The 18,389-nt window shown below is 71.9% G+C and overlaps 1 protein-coding gene across 1 annotated transcript in view; it reads left to right on the forward strand.

Annotated features, from left to right (window-relative positions):
* Positions 1–18,389, forward strand: part of SKI (SKI proto-oncogene) — a 55,138-nt gene extending 36,749 nt beyond the window's left edge. Inside the window, exons 5-10 of the mRNA XM_036025103.1 lie at positions 12,433–12,552; positions 12,645–12,760; positions 13,341–13,603; positions 13,692–13,993; positions 14,978–15,208; positions 15,509–18,389. Of these exons, the coding sequence (XP_035880996.1) occupies positions 12,433–12,552; positions 12,645–12,760; positions 13,341–13,603; positions 13,692–13,993; positions 14,978–15,208; positions 15,509–15,703 (1,227 nt within the window). The 3' untranslated portion in view covers positions 15,704–18,389. The remainder of the gene's footprint in view (positions 1–12,432; positions 12,553–12,644; positions 12,761–13,340; positions 13,604–13,691; positions 13,994–14,977; positions 15,209–15,508) is intronic.

Below are 18,389 nucleotides of genomic sequence, written 5' to 3' on the forward strand. Positions count from 1 at the left end.
TGTTCCGGGGGAGGCCCCGGGGTCTCTGCCGTGCCTCGGGGGTGGGGCCACTCCAGGTCTCGGGGCACAGTGGGCCCCACGCAGCCCCAGGGCCTGGTGGGGAGGCCCTGTCCTGTTCCCCGCCTGCACCTCTGAGGGCCCACAGAGCCCCAGGGCGTCTCCTCGGGGTCGGTCCTGGCCTGGGGGTGGGGACCCTGAGGTGTGCAGACCCGTCTGAGTGCTGTGGTTGGGGGTCCCCCTAACTGTTGGGGGGCCGCGACGATCCAGGCCCTGGGAGAGCTGCTTGGGAGGGACTGCCGTGTTCCGGAGCCAGTGGCCACCGGGGCAGCGCCCACCTGCACCCTGCGAAGCCCCGGGGTCCAGGCCGGGACTCGGCAGTCCCCCAGGGACACCCCCTCGGGCCCCCTCAGGGCTACCTGGGCCCGAGCCCACGTGAGCGACGCAGCCCAGGCGCTTGCAGCCTGGCCCCTGGGGGACCCGCCGCACTGCTGGGAGGGTGGCGTCCCGACGGGCTGTTCCAAGCCGGGGTGCCGGCCTCCCTCCGCTCTGAGGCGGCTGGTTCGGGGCTCCCCACCCCTGGGAGGCGTGGGGGAGGCCAGCCCCTCCCTCACACTCTGTTGAGGTGTCCTGAGCCGTGGCCCAGGGCTGTCGCCCCCACGTCTGCATCACGCCTGGGCAGGGACTTAGGGACCAGCCGCCGCACTCCTGCCCACTGGGCGCCTCTGTGTCCTGCAGGAGCTCCCCCCGCCCCAGGCAGGGGTTCCTGAAACCCGTCCCAAAACCCGTGGTCGTTGGGGGCGTGCAGTCAGTCTGCAGGGCCGGCCCCAACCCCGCCTGCCCGCCACCCGTGCCCTGGTCCCCTCCCGCTGCACGGCCTCGGGGCCCCATGGGCCTGGAAGACACCCTCCAGGGAGGGCAGCCACAGAGGGAGCCCCGGTCCCCCGCGGGCCACCTCCGGGCCCTGTGCACACCCTTCCTCCAAGTCCAAGCCCTGAGCGCCGACCGAGGGGGGAGGGGGCCGAGGAGGGGGGGCCGGGGAGTGGGGCTGGGGCCGGCCCCCTCCCAGCTCTCGCTGCCTCCTCTCTGGGCCTGCCAAGAACGCCGGGAAACCGGGGGGAGGGGATGCAGGAAATGCCTCCTTGCTCGGAGGAGCTCCAGCTGCACGGGAGGGGCGGGGGAGGGGCGGGCCTGCGGCCGCTGTCCCCCTGCCAAGGCAAGCCCGCCCGCCCAGCCCTGCAGACAGAGGGGCTTTTCTCCCCGGCTCCGGCCCCTCGCAAGTGTCCTCTGAAGGCCAGTCGCGGCCGGGGGCCAGCAGCCTCCTGCTCTCTGGCAAGGCCTCTTGAGAGCAGGGCTGCGGGACCCTGGCCCTCGGGGGACCCCACCCCCGCCCTGCTGAGGGCGCCCCGAGGTGTGCTGGGGGGGCCCTGCCCGGGCCCAGCAGCCCCGTGAGCGCCTCCCTGAGTGCGAGCCCCGTTCGAACGCCCCCGGGGGGCCGTCGAGGCGGTGGCTCAGCTCTTTAGGAATTAGATCAGGGCACCCCCCTTGATGGGGTCGTCTGAGCCCCACTCTCGGAGCGAGGGTCAGGGGTGAGGTGGGCGGGGGGAGCCTGGGCCCGTCCCCACTGGGACCTGGTCCTCGGTGAGCGGAGTGGGCCCGGACCCCTGTGCCGGGAGCCGGCCGCGTCCGGTGGGCGGGGCTTCCCGGGCCCAGAGGAGGGTCCGTGGGGCCTGCCCTCGCTCCCCGGGGGGCGGCTCCTCTGCAGAGACACGTGGCCTGGAGGGGCCCACCCTTCCTGCCAGGGCCGTGGTTTCAGCCCGTGGAGGACGGGGGTCCGACGAGGCCCGTGGGGGGCGGAGAGCCAGGTCCTCCTTAGCTGTCCCCTGTGCAGGGACTTCACCCGCACACGGGCCTGGCAGCCTGGGCGGGAGCCCTGGAGCCCGGAGCCCAGGCCACCTCCACCTGCCAGGCCTGCCGGGGCCGGGGCCGGGGACCTGCCTGCCGGGGGGCGAGGGTCTCGGGGCCAGCTGGCTAGGCCCCGAGCTGTGGAGGGTTCTGCGGTTCAGAGATGGGCCGGGTTTTCAGTGACAGGGTTCGTGTGGGAGGGCGGGTGTTTGGGGTCAGCGATTCCAGGACCCCCATGCCGCGCTGCGGGCGGCCGCTCCCAGGTGGCAGAGCTGTGTCACCCGCCTTCCAGCTGAAACACCAGGTGTGGCCCGGAGCAGCCGCGCTCCGCACCTCACCCCTCGAGGGCCCCAGCCCCGCGCTCAGCCCCGGAGGGCCGGCTTGCGCTTCCCCGCCCCAGGCCGGGGCCCGGCCGGGCCCTTTGTCCCTGCCCCACCCCACAGGCAGCGACACCCTATGCAGGACAGGTGTGTGTCAGTCCCGCCTGTCCCTCTGTCCGTGCTCTGGAGGGACGGGTGTGCTGTGCAGTGCGTGCCGTCGGTTTTACCGGGGAGCATCCCGGAGCCCCTGGGGGGCCCTGCCTCCCTGGGTGCCGGGTGGAGCTGGCGGTGGCCGGGTCTGCGGACCCCTGCCCCCTGAGCCCCACGTTCAGAGCACAGCTCCGACCCTTGGGGGGGGCCCTAGGGGCCGTCCTCCTGCCCAGGCCCTGGGGGCCGACCTGGTGTCTGGGCTGGCGCTGGTCAGCCTCGGGCTCCGAGCTGCTGCAGCTGGCAGCACCGCCGCCACCGTCCGCCTGCCGGCCCGAGCACTCCCTCGGTGTTGTGTCGGTTTCTATGGAGAGAAAACAACCCGGGCGTCTGCCGCGCTCGGGAGGCGGAGGCGCCAGGAAGCCCGGCAGCCCTGCATGTGGGCGGGGCTGGCCGCTGGTTTCCACTTCCTGGCTGGGGGGCGGGTGAAAGTGTCCCGTCCTGCGCCACAGCGGCCGGGACGGCCAGGCCATGCCTTCCACCGGAGCAGGACTCGTGTGCCCCCCCCCCCCCCCCCCCGGGGAGCCCGCCCTGGGACACCAGCCCAGGGGCACCACTAGGCAGCCACAGGGTGGCCCTGGGGCTCCTGTCCTGCAGGGGGCAGCATGCAGTGGGCCTGGGGCCAGCTGGCCGTGGTAATGACCACGTCCAGGCCTCGAGTCCATTCCGCACAAGCCTCCCCTGCGATCCCGCCTGCCCGCCCAGCCCCCTGCCGGCACAGGCAGCTGGCCTGCCCAGGCACCATGCCTTTCCTCGGGGCCGTGGGCAGGCGTGGGGCCGGTGGCCTCTGGACGTGGGGGCTGAGGCCACGATGCCGTGCTCACCGCGGTTGCCGCCCTTTGGCCCCCGTCCCAGGGGCTGTGCCTCTGTAGGGGGCGCCCAGTTCCCCCCTTCCCTCCCCTGCCTCCCCCCAGGCTGTGCCCACCCAGGGCTCCGTGGGGGCTGTCCTCGTCCGGGCTGGCGCCCAGGGGAGTCAGGGACGAGACCGCCTGCTCCTGTGTGCCGGCGTGCCCCCCGGCCGGACCCCTGGACGACGGAGAGAGGCAGCACGTGGTTTTGTCACTTGAGTCGGGCACACTGGAGACGCCCTTGCTGTCACTGACGGGCGGTGTCCCCTCCTCACGGTCAGACGCGCGCCAGGACGTTCCGGGCTCGGTGGCGGGCGGGGTGGCGGGGCCCTGCTCGCGAGGTCGTCCTGCGCGGGCGTGTTGCCGGGAGCGCGGCGCGGCGCCGGCGCTGCCTGCGGCTCAGGTGTGCGCCCGCCCCCCCCCCAGCAGCCCCCGCAGGTGCACCCGGGGAAGGTGTTCACGGGTGGGAGGTCCCTTCGGTTTTCAAGCAGCTGAGAGCGTGGTCTGCGAGTCCCCGCGCCCCGGGTGGGGCCGCTGGCCGGGCGGCCTCCCGGGGACGCTGGAAGGTGCCGTGGGCCCGTGGGCCTCGCAGCCGGCACCCGTGGCCACAGCGGGCCCGGCCCGGCCGCGTGGGAGGCCCGTGGCCCCAGGACCCTGCCGGCCCCGCCCCGCCTCCGGGAGAACAGCGCCCACCTCGCCCACGCAGCCCTGGCCTCCCTTCCGCCGTCGTGCAGGGTGTTTGCGGCCGTCTAAGGTGCTTCCAGGTAAAGGAAAGCGGAAGATCCAGGTTGTGCCTGAGCGGCACTGTCAGAGCACGCGATGCCCCTTTAGCCCGAGTGAGAGAGCCGTTCAGGAGCACGGACGCGGGTCCCGGGACACGCGGTCACGTGTCGTCCCTGCAGCCGTGTCCCGCCCACGTCTGGGCCCTCGCCCCGCCCGCGCTGGCACCGCGGAGCAGGAGGGGCTGGGGGTCCCGTGTCCGTGCCGCCCTGGGAAGACCGTTCGGCCGGACGGCGGCGCTGGCCTCTAGGGGCCGGGGCCGCGCTCACCCCGCGTCCCCCCGGATGCCCTTCCGAAGCACCACTTGGTGAGAGACGGGCCCGCCAGGACGCCGGGGGAGCGGCAGCGGGGCCTTCCGCCCTGGGTGCACAGGTCACAGGTGGCGGGGGGCCCCGCCTGCTGCCGCCGCCGCCGGAGGGGCCGCGGGGTCAGGCGTCCTGGAGGACGCTGGGCTCCACCCGGGTCTGGGCGCCGTGCAGACGTGGGCCGCGAGCCCTCTGCCCGGGGGTGCCCCTGGGGACGTCTGTGGCGTGGAGCCCAGCGCTGGCCGTGCCCCTGCCTGAGCCACCTGCCCTCCAGTGGGAGGCAGGGGTGCGGGCTGCAGCCCCCTGGGTGGTTTTCCTGGGGGAATCGCCTTCGGGGTCCATGCTGAGGTGGGTCTGGCAGGTGGGGTGCTGCGGGGGTCGCTGTTTCTTGTGTGTGTCCCTGGGGACGCTCCACGGAGGGGCGGTGGGCGCCAGGGTCCGTGGCCCCTGTGCTGACCCCGGCCCGTGGCGGCCGCCACGCAGGCCCAGCAGCTCCTCTTGGCGGGGGCCCTGGTGGCACCGAGTGTGTCCAGCCCTGGGGTCTGGCTGTCGCCGGGTCCCTGGCACATGGCAGGGCTGCTCTCTCGGCACCTGGGTGATGGAACAGGGTCCAGGGTGCAGTTTGGGACTCGGGGCCAGGCTTGGAGGTCTTTGTTTTTTGACCCCTACAACCCCCCCAGCCCTGCCCAGCGGAGCCTGTGTCTGTCTCTTGCCCATCCTCAGCCTCGGGCTGCGTGGGGGCTGTGGCCACGCTGCAGGGCGGGAACCCTGTCACCCTGGGGTCCGGTTGCCTGCCCCCCCCCCCCCGGCTGCCCACACTCTGGTGCCGCTGCGGCTGCACACTCGTGCATAACTCACAGCGGCACGGAGCCTTTGTGCCGGGAAGGGGCTGGATGCGGGAGCCGTGCTCTGCTCTGCACGGGGCCTCAGTGGGCCCGGGTCCTGCTGGCAGGAGTGGGCAGCGGGGGGAGACAGCCCCCGTGTGGGGTCAGGTGTCCTGGGGTCGGAGCTGAGTGTGCGCGCTGCAACCGCTCGGCATCTGCTCCCGGCCGAGGCCTGGGGGGTCGCCCGCTCCGGGACCCTTGCTTGGCGTTCGGCTCAGCGGTGGGAGGCAGGAGGAGGCAGCAGCGGCCGGGGCCTGAGGGCCGTGACGGTGGCCGGTGGAGTCTGTGCCGGGCGCGCCTGCGGCTCAGCAGCACCGGTCCCCCAGCAGCACCTGCCCCGTGGCCAGACTGTGGGGTGGGGGGGAGACCCTTCCACCGAGGCCCTGTCCCACCGCCACCTGCCAGCCCACCCAGACTTGCGGCCAGAAGGGCTCTCCCCCGCCCGTAGCCCTGGGAGAGGACTTGCGGGGCCCCCGGGGCCGGGGCAGCGCCAGCAGCTCCCCGCAGTTCCCGTCGGGCTGCCGCCGCACTGTGTGTGCCCCGCACCTGACACCACGGGGTCCGCAGCAGCCTCCCCAGCGCTGTGCCCAGGGCCCCTCACTTCCTGTAGGTGACAGGCACTGTGTGCTGTCACACGTGTGCCTGTGCCACACACACGTGCACTTGTACGGGCACACCCATAGACCTTGGGGTGCCCACGCCGGCAGGGGTTGCCGTGAGCTGGGAACGGGCCTTGGTGCTGGCACAGGGCCAGGTGGGGGCAGTGGGTGCGAGGTGCCCGGGGGTTCGAGGAAAGTGGCTGTGAGTGTCCCCAGGCCGGGCGCATGGCACCGTGGAGGAGGCAGGTGTGCAGGGGGCCCACCCCCCTCCTGGCAGCAGGTGGGGGCAGGGGAGGGTCCAGGCCTCGCAGCAGGGTGGGTCAGCCACAGGGGAGCGCTGCGAGCTCTGGCCGCTCCCAGCTTCCGGGCGAGCCCGCCGCCCTGTGCAGCCAGGGGCCCCGGTCAGCGGAGGCCCGGACGCCCGGTGGTGCTGGGGCCGGGGGCCCTCGTCTGAAGCAGCGTCGGCACCCCCGGGCCTGGAGGGCTCTGCATGGAAGGCGTGGCGGGGAGCGTCCTGCCTGGGGGACGTTGGCGGGTGGGGGCTGCCGGGCCGCGAAGCCTGTCCTTTCTTGAGGCCGGTTCTCGGCGTCCACCCCCCAGGGCTCCACCGCAGTCCCTGGCTGTGTCCCCGGTTCCCTGGTCCGGCAGCTTCCCGTCCTGGCCTGGCTGCGGCGGTGCTGCTCGCAGGGGAGCCCCTGCCCCTCACGCGGCTCCCCCCACGCCGGGCCCCAGGGGACCCCTCCTGCTCATCAGCCCCCGGAGCGAACCGGGTTTCCGGAATGGCCTCGTCGTTCTGGGCGTCTGTGTGTGTGTGTGTGTGTGTGTGTGTGTGTGTCGAGCCCTTTGAGCTGTCCCCCTCCGGTGGCTGAGAGGAAAGGGAGGGGAGTCCCACCCCTCCGTCCACCTGGTCTCCTGGCCCCGAAACCAGAGGGTTGTGGGCTGGGGGAGGGCCTGTGGGCGGCGGCACGAGGGGCACAGAGGTCTCTGCGGTCGAGACGGATGCCCCCCGCGCTCGCGGAAACCCACTTCCGGCCTCGGCTCTGTGGCTCTCGCCCAGGGCCCCTGCCCGGGGCGTCGGCGGGGGAAGCACTGTGGCCCCCGGCCGCAGGCGCCCGCCCTTCTCGTTGGAGGGTTCCTTCCTGTTCAGACAGACTGGGGGCCGCTTGGCCCTCCTGGGAGCCCAGCCCTGGCTCGCGTCCCGTGTGGGGCCCCGAGGGCCGGAGCCCGAGGCTTCCTCAGCCAGGGGGTGGGGGGGTGGGGGGCGGTGAGCAGCAGGAGGAATGCAGCACCTAATTTTTATTTCAATCCAAGCAACCCTTGGAAATTGCTCTTTCCACTTCATTTTGGAGTTTGCTGGTTCTGTAAATCCGACCTTCCCGTGCACCCCCCAGAGAGTGGGGTGCCTCCAGGTGAGCGTAACAGGAACTGTGACCTGTCAGGTGGGCAGTGCTGATGGCCAGGACCTCCGTGTGGTCTCTAGACCAGGGAGGGGCCGGGGCGGGGCACTCACCTCCAGGAACGTGGGCACAGGCTTCCACGTTGCCTTGAGAGGACAGTGTGTCGTGGGATCTGCTTAGGTCCGGGGCGACCTCCCGCAGTGAGCAGGCGGTTGCAAGCAGCGATGTGTCCCCCAGGGCCCTCATGCGCGTGTGGCCTCTGCCCTGGGTGTGCCGGCCCCGCCTGGGCACTGGGACCAGGGCTGGGGGGGCAGCGCGGCTGCCCCGGACCCGAGGTGCTTCGTGACGGGGTCCCGTTTGCACAGCCCCAATGCACCTGGCGCCGACGCACGGCCCCTGGCGCTGGGAGGCCTTGGGTTGGCGTGCAGAGTGCACGGTGTTCCACAGTGTGCCTCGCTCTCCCGGATCCGGCTGACTGAGCGCTCGGTGGGACCTCCCCTCTCAGTGCGGAGCGACTCCCCGCCAGCAGCACGGCCCCCGGCCGCGGCCCCTGGAGTCCGGCCGCCGCGGGGAGAGCCGCCCTGGAGCGGACGCGCCAGGTTGCGATTCCTCGACGTGTGTCTGCGCCCGTCGCCCGCTGCTCTGCGGCCAGGGCTGGGGCCGGCCAGGTCAGCTGGAGGGGGCCTGGGTCTTCAGGCCCCTGGGGGTGGGGAGACGGGGGGCGGGGCACCAGTGCCAGTTCGGTGACCCGAGAGAAGGGTCCTGGGTCCGGTGAAGGGGGCCGGTACCGGCCCCCCGGCCCGTCGCCTCCGTGTGCAGCGATGATCCCGAGGCACCTGCCCCCCGGTGACCTGGTGCCAGGTGTGAGAGCCGGTGGGTGGGGCCTTGCCCGTGGCCCCGGCCTGGCCGTGTTGTCCGGAGTGGACTCGGCCCTAGCACCCTGCCTAGGGCCAACCCAGGGTGCCCGTCCCCTCCTGGCAGGGGGCAGCCTCCAGGGGCCCACGTCCCCAAGTGTCCCCCAGACCAGCCGCAGTCCGGGGCCCAGGCAGCCCCTGGCTCGGGGGCTCAGGCTCGCCCCTGACAGAGTCAGGGCTGCTCCCTGCTCTCTGACCAGGGCGTTTTCCAGGTTGTGGTGCGTGGTGCGTGTGAGAGCCCTGACCTCAGGGGCCTCGGCGTGGTGCATCCGTGGCGCCCAGGCAGCGTTGCCCACCGAGCCCTGCCCCTCGAGGCAGCCGCCCCGGCCCTGGGTGGTCTGGCTCTCCACCGATTCGTTGTACTTCCTTCTAAGTAGGATTTTCTACGACGCCTTCGTTGAGACAGTCCGCACTCCGTAAAACTCATGCTTTCTGTGCTTGTGCGCGGCTCAGGGGCTTCCCGCGCGGCCCCCGCCCGACCCGTCACCTCGGGACGCCCTCCGCCGCCTGCAGGGGCCCGCTGCCCGGCCACGCCGGTCACATCACACCCCGCCGCTGGCGCCCAGGGCCCGCGCCGTCCGGGCCCGCCTGTGCGGGGAGAGTCGCACTGTGCGGCGGCAGAGCCTCCCGCCGGCCCCGGGTGTCGGCCTCGCGGAGCGGCCGCTCCGGGCCCTCCCGTTGTGGCCGACGTCTGCGCTCGCCGCTGACACGGCTGCGGCACGCGTGTGGGGCGCACCGCCAGCGGGGAGCGGCACGGCTGTGTGGGCGTGTGCTTTTTGGTCCCCCCGGTCCGTGCCCTGGAGCAGGGTTGCCGGGGGGGGGGGCTGTGCTTTACCTGGAGGACCCCGCACCCTGCGTCCCCACTGCCCACGGCCCGGCTCCTCCCCGCGGCGGCAGCACGGGCGGGGTCTCACCCTCCGCTCCACCACCACACCTGTGCCGGCCGTCTGGCAAGCGCTGGCGGGTCCACGTGTGCCCCCGTTTAGCTCTGGGGGGCGGCGGGAGACGCCCTGAGGTTTCGGCCCCCAGTTCACCTTCTGCTGGGTGCTGGCCGGGGAGGGGGCCTGGGCACGTGGCTGCCGCTCGTCCGCCACGTCCCCGCCCGTGGGGGTGCAGGCCTCCCCGTCGGCAGCACCCGCCGCTCCTGTGCCCGTGGCCCTCTCTGTGGGGGGGGGTCTCCCTCCCCTGCTGGGCTGCGCTGCGAGCCTCCCTCCCCGCGCCAGCAGGCCGCGTGTGCCCGAGGAGGGGTGCCCGCCCCAGCTGTGCGGTGCGGGGGGTGGGGCTGAGCCGCCCTTGTCTGCACGCCCTGCGCTGCCCACGGACCCCCTCTGATGGCCTCATTGGCCAGCGACCAGAAACCCCCCGCGCCCCCCCCCCCCCCCGCAGGCAGCTCCTAGCACCACCTGCCCTCGATGGGCCTCTGTCCCCGTGGCCTCATTCCGTGGCACCACGTGGCGTGGATGCTTTCCAGTGGCAGCTGCTCACGGCCACGGCTGAGATTGGCCGCTGTCCACAGCTCGGCCCCCTCCTGTGTCCTGGGACCTGGGCGGGGACGGTGCACGGGGGCGATTGCAGGGGGGCGGGGGGGCGGGGGGGCTGCAGAGGGCGGAGTGACGGGCTGCTGGGCCGGGCGTCACACAGGGCAGCACGTGCTCGCAGGTGACGCCCCTGGCTCCGTGTACCCTGCCTGGGGCGCTCCCCGCTGGCGGGGCAGGTGCTGGTCAGGTTGGCAGTCCTCTCTCGGCGGGGCGGCGGAGCGGGGGACCCAGCTTGTCTTTATCCCGCACCGACACCTCCCGTTCTGCCCGGGAGCCGGCAGTCTCTGCCCGTTCTCTCGGGGGTGGGCGCAGGCCCCAGGGCTGTGGAGGCCACACGCATGCAGCTGGTCCCGCAGCCGTGTGTGTCTCGGGAACTTCCCTGGGCCCGGCCGTGGCTTGTCCTGGTTGTTGCTGACCCAGGCCTCGACAGGTGCCGCCTGCTCGGAGCCGCCCTTGCCGGCTGCTGCAGGACGCCGGGCGCGTGTCCGACTTCCGGTCGGGAGTTAGGGACTGGTTCCATGTGCAGGGTGTCCCGGGAGCCAGGTGATGGCCATCCCGGCCTGGGGGCCACATGGGGGCTGCTGGCGCCCCTCTGCTCGGCCGGGACGCCAAGGCTCGTGGGCCACGGGGCGTGCAGACGGGGCCGCCTGCCGTGGGCTCCCTCGTGTGTCCTGGGGACCGCCCTGCCGCACCCCCGTGGAGTTGGGCGTAGCTCTCGGCGCAGCCCTGGGTTTGGCAAACCTGCCACCGCCCCTGAGAGCTGGTGTGCTCCGGGGGCCGCACCAGGGGCACTGGGTCTCTGTCCTGTTTGGTCTCCTGGTGTCCGGCCCACAGTGGGCTGGGGTCTGGGGGATTCTGCTCTCTGTCCCACCTGTGACTTCCAAGTGCTGGGACCCCTTCCCGAGGAGCTGATGGAGATCCGGCCACGGCCAAGACATGGGCCAGCTCGGCCCGCCTGGCTCCTGCGCTGCTGGGCCCGGGGGTGGGTGTGAGCACGGTGGCCTGGCCGCCACCCAGACCTGCTCGGTGCCCCCGTGTGTGTGTCCCCGGGTGGTCTCACCGGGGGTTGTCAGGTGGACAGTGGGTGTCCCTTCCTTTGTGGGGGATTCCTCGCAGGGGGGTGGGGTTTGACCCCCCCAGGCCTGAGCCCACAGTCGCCCCTCGCGGGGGAGCTCGGACGAGCACCGCCGCTTCAGGGGCAGCGCGGTCGGCGGGGGACCTGGCCCTCGGTTTCGGCCTGGGCCTGCGCCTGGGCCAGCACCCCGGGCGGACAGGGCCTGGCGGTGGGCGCCAGGGGCCCCTCCGGGGGGTGCGGCCCGCCTTCCACCGGGGCGTCTGGCACCCTCGGAAGTCTCCCTGAGGCTTCCCGGAGTCGGCGCCTGTGGCTTTGCGCTCGGTGAGAAGCTCCTGCTCGTTTCCTCCCCGTGCGCCGCTCAGACAGGAAGCCCCGCCCTCGCCCGGAACCGCCCCGCCCGGCTGTGCGCAGGTGGGAGGTGGCAGACAGAGCAGGCAGAGTTCAGAGGTCAGCAGCCCGCTGACACCGACCCCCGTGGCTTCGTCTCCCCCAACAAGCGGCACCGAGCGGGTCTGTCCTTCCTGCCTGGCCTGAGTCTGCCGCCCACCGGCCCCCCCGCCCCGGACGTGTCCCGGGGGGCTGGGCAGAGGCCTCCAGTCCCGCGCGCCCAAGACTCTGGTGCCCCTGCCTCCTGGAGCGAGGCCACTGGCGCCCACCCCTGCAGGGGCTGTGGGACCACGCTGCCCTGGGGCGGGGCAGGCACACAGGCACCGGCTTGCTCCCTGGGCCTGTACAGGCCCTCCCCGGCCCGTGGGCCTCCTGTGTGGGGTCTCGGCTGCGCCCCTCGGGGGTGACAGTGCCCCCCAGGTGCTCCCAGAGGCGGGGGGGTGCCTGCTTCACCCCACCCCTGGGGTCGGGCCTGGCAGAGCAACCGGGCATTGTCTTGACAGCCTCTCACCCCGAGTGGCTCGTGGAGCAGACCCCGGCACCGCTGCTCCGGGGCCCCCAGAGCCTCCGGCTCAGGGCTGGGCCTGGGGGGGAAGAGACCTGCCTCCCAGAGACCGGTGTGTCCTCTGGGGAGAGACGCTGCGCCCCCAGGAGCCCTGGTGGGAGGCGCGATCTGTCCAGGCCCACGCAGACCCCGGCATGGCGGCCTCGGCCCCCTCCCCCGGTGGCAGGCGCCGTCCTGTGTCTGAGCGTTGCCGCGGAGGCTCATCGCTGCGGATGCTCAGCACCTCTGCCCACCGCCCCCCCCCCCGGGGTGCAGCTGCCTTGGGCCCAGGATGCATCTGAAGTCAGTTCTGTTGGGGGAAACCCAGAGCTCTGGGGGTGCTGTGTGGCACCCCTGGGAAGCTTTGGGATGCCCGGCCAGGGGTCTGCCCCCTGGGGGCTTCCCCGACAGGCCCCTGGGTGCCGGGAGGCAGGGGCCACCCTGAACGGACCTCGGAAGGAAGGGTCCTTGGCTCCTACTGGCTGCATGGCACCGAGTTCCTGTGCACTTGAGGGGCCGAGGTGAGGGCCACTCACGCCGAGGGCTCGCCTGGGGGCCCCGCCGTCGTGGGGCGGGGTTGTGGCCACTCGCCCCAGGCCCGCCGGCCAGCGCCCGGTCAGCCCCGCCTGCGGGTCAGGGCCGGGCAGCCCCGGACTGGCCGCTTGCCCGCTGGGGTCTGATGGTGGGCAGCGTTGCCCGTGGTGTCAGCATGAATGTCTGTGTCCCTCACAGGTCTCTGAGCCCCCGGTCTCCATGAGAAAACCAGACGACCCTCCCTCCCAGCACCCCACGTCTTCAGAGAAGGACAAGCAGTCAGGCTGGCTGCGGACCCTGCCCGGCGCCTCCAGCAAGGTTCTGCGGGGCTGGGGCGAGGGGGGGGGGGGGCGGCCTCCGGCACCCTTCCCTCGCACACGGGGCCGCTGACCCCGCGCCTCTCCCTGCAGGGCCTAGGCTGCGCCCACCCTCGCCAGCGCCTCTCCGCCTTCCGACCCTGGTCCCCTGCTGTTTCCACGAGCGACAAAGAGCTCTCCTCACACCTCCCAGCCCTGATTCGAGACAGGTAAGGGCCCACCGCGCTCAGCAGCCAGCCGTCACCGCAGGCCTGGGGACGGGGGCGGGCTCGGGCACTGTGGCCCGGTGGCGATGGCGGTCAGCTCCCTGCTGAGCCCCACAGCCGGCGTCCTCAAACCCCCAGAGCCGGCGCGGTCCTGCGTGTCGGTGCCTGTCTGGGGGCTGCTCTGCGAGTGCCCCACAGGCAGGCGCCAGGGGCTGCCCCGCTGCCCCCCCCGCCCCCAGCCGCTGTGGCTGTGCGGCGGGGACCCACCTCACGTTCCAGTCGTCCTGGGCCTCTGTATGCCCGGCACTCGGGCGGTTTCGAGGCTCTCTGCCCAGACCCCAACCGCCCGGCTGGGGAAGTGTTGGCTTTTGACGGGTGGGAGCCGATCGGGAACCTCTGGGACGTTAGGGTGTGGCCGTGGGCCGTTTGGGACACGGTGGCCGACGCCCCGTGTCCGCTTCCCCAGGCAGCAGCCCGCGTCTGCTCGCCACCTTCCGCTCCGAGCGGTTGCACGCTGGCCCCCAGGGCGGGGGCGGGGCGAGAGGTGGGCCGCGCCTGCAGCCCTGTGCCCCCTGCCCCCCAGCTTCTACTCCTACAAGAGCTTCGAGACCGGCGTGGCCCCCAACGTGGCCCTGGCCCCGCCGGCCCAGCAGAAGGCCGTGAGCAGCCCGCCGTGCGCCACCGTCGTCGCCCGGGGCCCCTCGCCCCTCGCCACCTGCATCCAGCCTCGGAAGCGGAAGCTCGCGGCGGACACGCCCGGGGCCTCGGAGACGCCGGCGCCCGCGGGCGCCCCGGAGGACGACAAGGACTCGGAGGCCGAGGTGGAGGTGGAGAGCAGAGAGGAGTGTACGTGCGAGCTGCCGGCTGGCCCCCACCCCCCCCAGGGGTGTGGCCCGCGCTCCCCCGTAACCCGCGCCCACCTCTGTCTCCGCAGTCACCTCCTCCCTGTCCTCGCTCTCCTCCCCGTCCTTCACCTCGTCCAGCTCCGCCAAGGACCTGAGCTCCCCGGGGGTGCACGCCCCGCCGGCCCCGCCCGCGGCCCCGGACGCCGCGGCCCCCGCCGACGCCCCGAGCGGGGGGCTGGAGGCGGAGCTGGAGCACCTGCGCCAGGCCCTGGAGGGCGGCCTGGACACCAAGGAGGCCAAGGAGAAGTTCCTGCACGAGGTGGTGAGGATGCGCGTGAAGCAGGAGGAGAAGCTCAGTGCCGCCCTGCAGGCCAAGCGCAGCCTGCACCAGGTGGGCCCCGGGCTCCGCGCTCCAGCGCGGCACGCACAGGCCAGCTCGCCGGGTGTCTGCGGGACGTGGCGTTGAGGGGTGTCCCCGAAAGCTCTGGGTTCCGGGCGCTGGTGCCCCGGCAGCGGGTGTGGGGGCCCAACTCGCCCCCGAGAGCCTGGCCCGGGGGGGGGGGGGGGGGCGAGGCGCCGGGCACGTGCACGCATGCTCGGTGCCCACGCTGGGTTCCAGATGATTCCACAGAAGTCGTTGCTTTCTTGTGAAGAGGGGGCCGGAGGCTCGTGGTGGTCTGCACCCGCCAGCACCCTGTGCTCGCACTGAGCAGGGCCGGCGGGGGACCACCTGTGGGGCCCTGAGCTCGGCCGGTGCCCCCAGCACCGCCTCGGCGCATCCTCTCGCCCTGGAGCCTTTTCTGACGAGCCGGAGAGCTCCCAGCGCCTGGGGGCGGGTGGGGCCTTCTCGCCAGCTCTGCTGAATTCACACCTCTGCTGGCGTCTGGCAGCTCGGCCGGCTTCACACGTGGGCTGCCAGCACAACACAGCCCTGTGGTCCCGCGAGCCCTGGGCTTCCGATGCGCGCCCCTCCCCCCGCCCGTCCTGGTTGGAGGCGTGACTTCCCACGTGCTTGTTTATGAGCGCGTTTGCAGGGCGTGAGTCACCGGCAGCCAGCTGGAGGAGCCGCGCGCAGGGGCTCGTCTCCATCGCGCAGTGCCGCCTGCTGCTGGAGCTGAGCCAGCTCCAGGCCGGAAGGAAGTCCCCAGGACCTAGGCACAAGGGGAGGAGCGGTGGGGGCCCCGTGGGGCCGGGTCAGGGGGCTGTGGGGACGCAGAGGAGCCCCAGCGTGGGACACCTCCTGGCGTCGCAGGTGCCCTGCAGCCTTCAGAGCAGCAGGAGGGCGGGGAGGGCCTGTGGCTGCCGTGTTGCGCAACTGTCCCCTGCGCGGGGTGCGGCGAGCAGGGCTGTGACCCCGAGCCTCCTGCCGTCGCAGGAGCTGGAGTTCCTGCGCGTGGCCAAGAAGGAGAAGCTGCGGGAAGCCACGGAGGCGAAGCGCAACCTGCGGAAGGAGATCGAGCGCCTGCGCGCGGAGAACGAGAAGAAGATGAAAGAGGCCAACGAGGCCCGGCTGCGCCTGAAGCGGGAGCTGGAGCAGGCGCGGCAGGTCCGGGTGTGCGACAAGGGCTGCGAGGCCGGCCGCCTGCGCGCCAAGTACTCGGCTCAGGTACGTGGGGCAGGGCTCAGGTGCGTGGGGCGGGGCCCAGGCACGTAGGGCGGGAGGGGACCGGGCGGGGGCGGGCGCGAGGGCGCCACCTGGGGCCGAGCTACAGCTGAGGAGTCTCAGACCGGCCAGCGTCCTGGGACTTAGGGCAGTGGGCTCAGCAGCCCCTCCTCCGGCCTCGCTGGTGCCCCGGGCTCCGCACGCCCAGCCGGTGGCGGGAGCCGGGCTGGATGGGCACCGGGCTCGGGCTTGGGGGGGGGCGGGGGCGGAGGCGGGGCTGCTGACGCCCGGGGCCCCTTTCAGATCGAGGACCTGCAGGTGAAGCTGCAGCACGCGGAGGCCGACCGCGAGCAGCTGCGCGCCGATCTGCTGCGGGAGCGCGAGGCCCGGGAGCACCTGGAGAAGGTGGTGAAGGAGCTGCAGGAGCAGCTGTGGCCGCGGCCCCGGCCCGAGGCTGCGGGTGGTGGCGGCGAGAGCGCGACAGAGCTAGAGCCCTAGCGGACCCACTGCCTGCTGTCCGGTGGCCCGGACCCTGCGGGGACAGGGCGGCGGGCGCCACGCCACTGGGGCTCCGCGTGGGGCGAGCCTCCCCTCTTCCCGGCCGTATAGCACAACGTCTTACTGTGCCTACAACCAAGCGAGTGTTCGCGACCCCATGCTTTTGGAATCCACTGCGAAATTTTCTACTGGCCAAGTTCAAGCGAGCAAGCTGGGTCCCCACCTGTAGCTGGAAACAAGGCCAGCTCGGTGGCTGTGGCTGGCCTCTGCTTGCTGGAACACTCTAACATTTACACTTTTGTTATAAGCTATTTAAAACCAGTAAGAAGACTTGATATTCAGAAAAAATCAACACGTTTTTTAATGACTAACTTTTAAAAGCCCCACCCACACGCCCCGCTGCCGTCCGAGGACCCGCAAGGGGGCGGGGCGTCCGCGGCCCCGCCCCGCCCCGCCAAGCCATCCCAGCCCGCCCGCGGCTGCAGAGGGCAGGAAGGGCTTTTCTCCAGAGTCTCTATTTTTTCAGCGACAAGGACCCAGGCCTCCCCTGCTGCCGCCCGTGAGAGCGAGGAGAGGGCGCCCTGAGCTGACACTGCCGCCTTACGCCCGCTGCCCTGTCCCCACGGGCCGGTGCTCCCAGACACCGCGGGGGCGGCGCCCGCGGGCGGGGACAGAAGGCCGTCCCCGCCGCCGGACTGGCGACCCTCCTCCGCGGGGCAGACACCGCGCCCCCTCCCTGGGACTGAGGCTGCAGCATCGGAACAAAACAGCATTATTTCACCTTTTCTTTTTGTTCGTTTGTTCATTTAAACGTGTATTTAGAACCGCACTTTGTCAAACACCCTCCCTCCTCTTTTTACTCCCCAGTTAACTGAGGTTTTTACTTTCCAAGTACCGAGACCGACGCCTAGAGCAGGTCGCCGCCCCAGTGCGGAGCGTTCGGAACCCCCCTGGTGCTCGTGGGACGAGGGAGTCACGGGATGCGCGGACTGACCGCGGGGGGACCTCTGTGCCTTCCAGCATCGTGTACAGCGAACCCCGAACCGTCTGCTCACCCCCCGATACCCGTCTGCAGTAGCGACCGACTCTGCCGCTCTCAGAATGAGTTCCTTGCATTTATTCCAAATAATCTCGTTTACGCTCAACTGTTTATGCAAAGTGTATATGGTTTCTGACGCCCGAGCTTGAAAGTGACCCCCCCCCGCAGACCAGAGGCGCTGCCCGCCCGAGCGCGGCGGCATTTATCCTCACGAGGAGACCGCGCCGGGACGCCGGGTCGACTCCGCCCTCGCGCCGCCGCGGCCACGCACAGGCCGGGGCGGAGCCGCGGGTGCTGACACGCCTGCGGGGGCTCGCCCCCGGTCTGCCGGGGGCCCAGGTGCTGCCGGACCCCCTCCTGAAGTGCAATGCAAAGGGACACCGCGCGTGCGTCTGGGTTTCGTGTTCTCTCGCTTCGTTTTCCTTTCTCAGCGGCCAGCCCCGTATGCATGGAGTCGCAGCCTCCGCCCCACGTGCACCCCTCGATGGGCATTATTATCGCGTCGTGGAGAGGGTCGGTGGTCGGGCAGCTGTCCGAACGCCGTGTCGGCCTTGTTTCTCCAGAGTTGTGTTTGTTTTTTTTTTTTTCCAGCCATTTTTCGAGGGAAACTAAATGGTTTCGTTGGAGCAAAGCTTTACCCGTGTCGGTGTGCTTCTGTGCGGCCGGTCGGGGAGCGGCAGGGAGACCGTGGCCGCCGGGCACCCCCGCTGCTCCTGAGTTCTCAGGCCGCAGGGGAGATGGACTTTTCTGACTTGTGCTCGAGGGCGCCGCCTGTTCCCTCCCGCCCCCGCACCTCGGCCCTGTCGCGAACCCTGGGAGGAGCTGGGCCGGCGGCTTGTCTCCCAGAGTAGGGGGTCGGGTCGGCCCGGCAGGCCCGGCCCCCCCGGGGCCGCGGGGCGGAGTCGGGGGCGGCGGTTCCCCTTCACCAGCAGCTTGACCTTCCTGGGCAGCTCCCAGGGTGAGGCCGGCGGGAGGGGGTGCCCGCCACCCCCAGCTCCCTGGCGCAGCAGCCTCAGGCCGTGCTGCATGCGCGGCCTCCTCCGAGAGGAGGAGGGGCCTGCGCTGCAGGCCGCTGGCGCCCGCGTGCGGTCGAGTCACCCACTTTCCCGGCCGGAGGGTACCCCACGGAGGGAAGACACAGCAGCAATAACACACCCACGGAGCAGCTAACTCACGCCCGGTGCTCCGCGTTCGGTCAGAGCTGGCCGGTGACGGGCCTCCCCTGTAGATACCCCCGTCACGCCCTGCATCACACGCGCACACGGGGGTCCGGAGACCCCTCCTCCCCCGGTAGCTGAATCATCTGGGCGGTCCCCACCGGACGCGCTCCTCTGCCGGGAGGGGAGGGCGGCCCTGCCCGGCGGCGTCCGAGCGGCCTGGCCGTCGGGGCGCCAAGCTCGCCCCTCTCCAGGCTCCCGGGCCCCGGGGGAAGCTCGTTCTTGCTTCAGGCCGGGAGTCGCGAACGCCCTGTCTCCGAGTACAGCGAAGACACAGCCCTACCTTGTGTCCGCCAGGAGCGCCCGCATCGCCGCCCCGCCCCTCTGCTGCTGCTAATGACAATATGATGACTTACTCTACTATCCGAGAACTATTTTTATGTAATTAATGTATGCGCTCTTGTTTATAAATGCCTGATTTAAAAAGAAA

The sequence above is a fragment of the Phyllostomus discolor genome, chromosome 5, assembly GCF_004126475.2.
Source record: "Phyllostomus discolor isolate MPI-MPIP mPhyDis1 chromosome 5, mPhyDis1.pri.v3, whole genome shotgun sequence".
Taxonomy (NCBI): Eukaryota; Metazoa; Chordata; class Mammalia; order Chiroptera; family Phyllostomidae; genus Phyllostomus; species Phyllostomus discolor.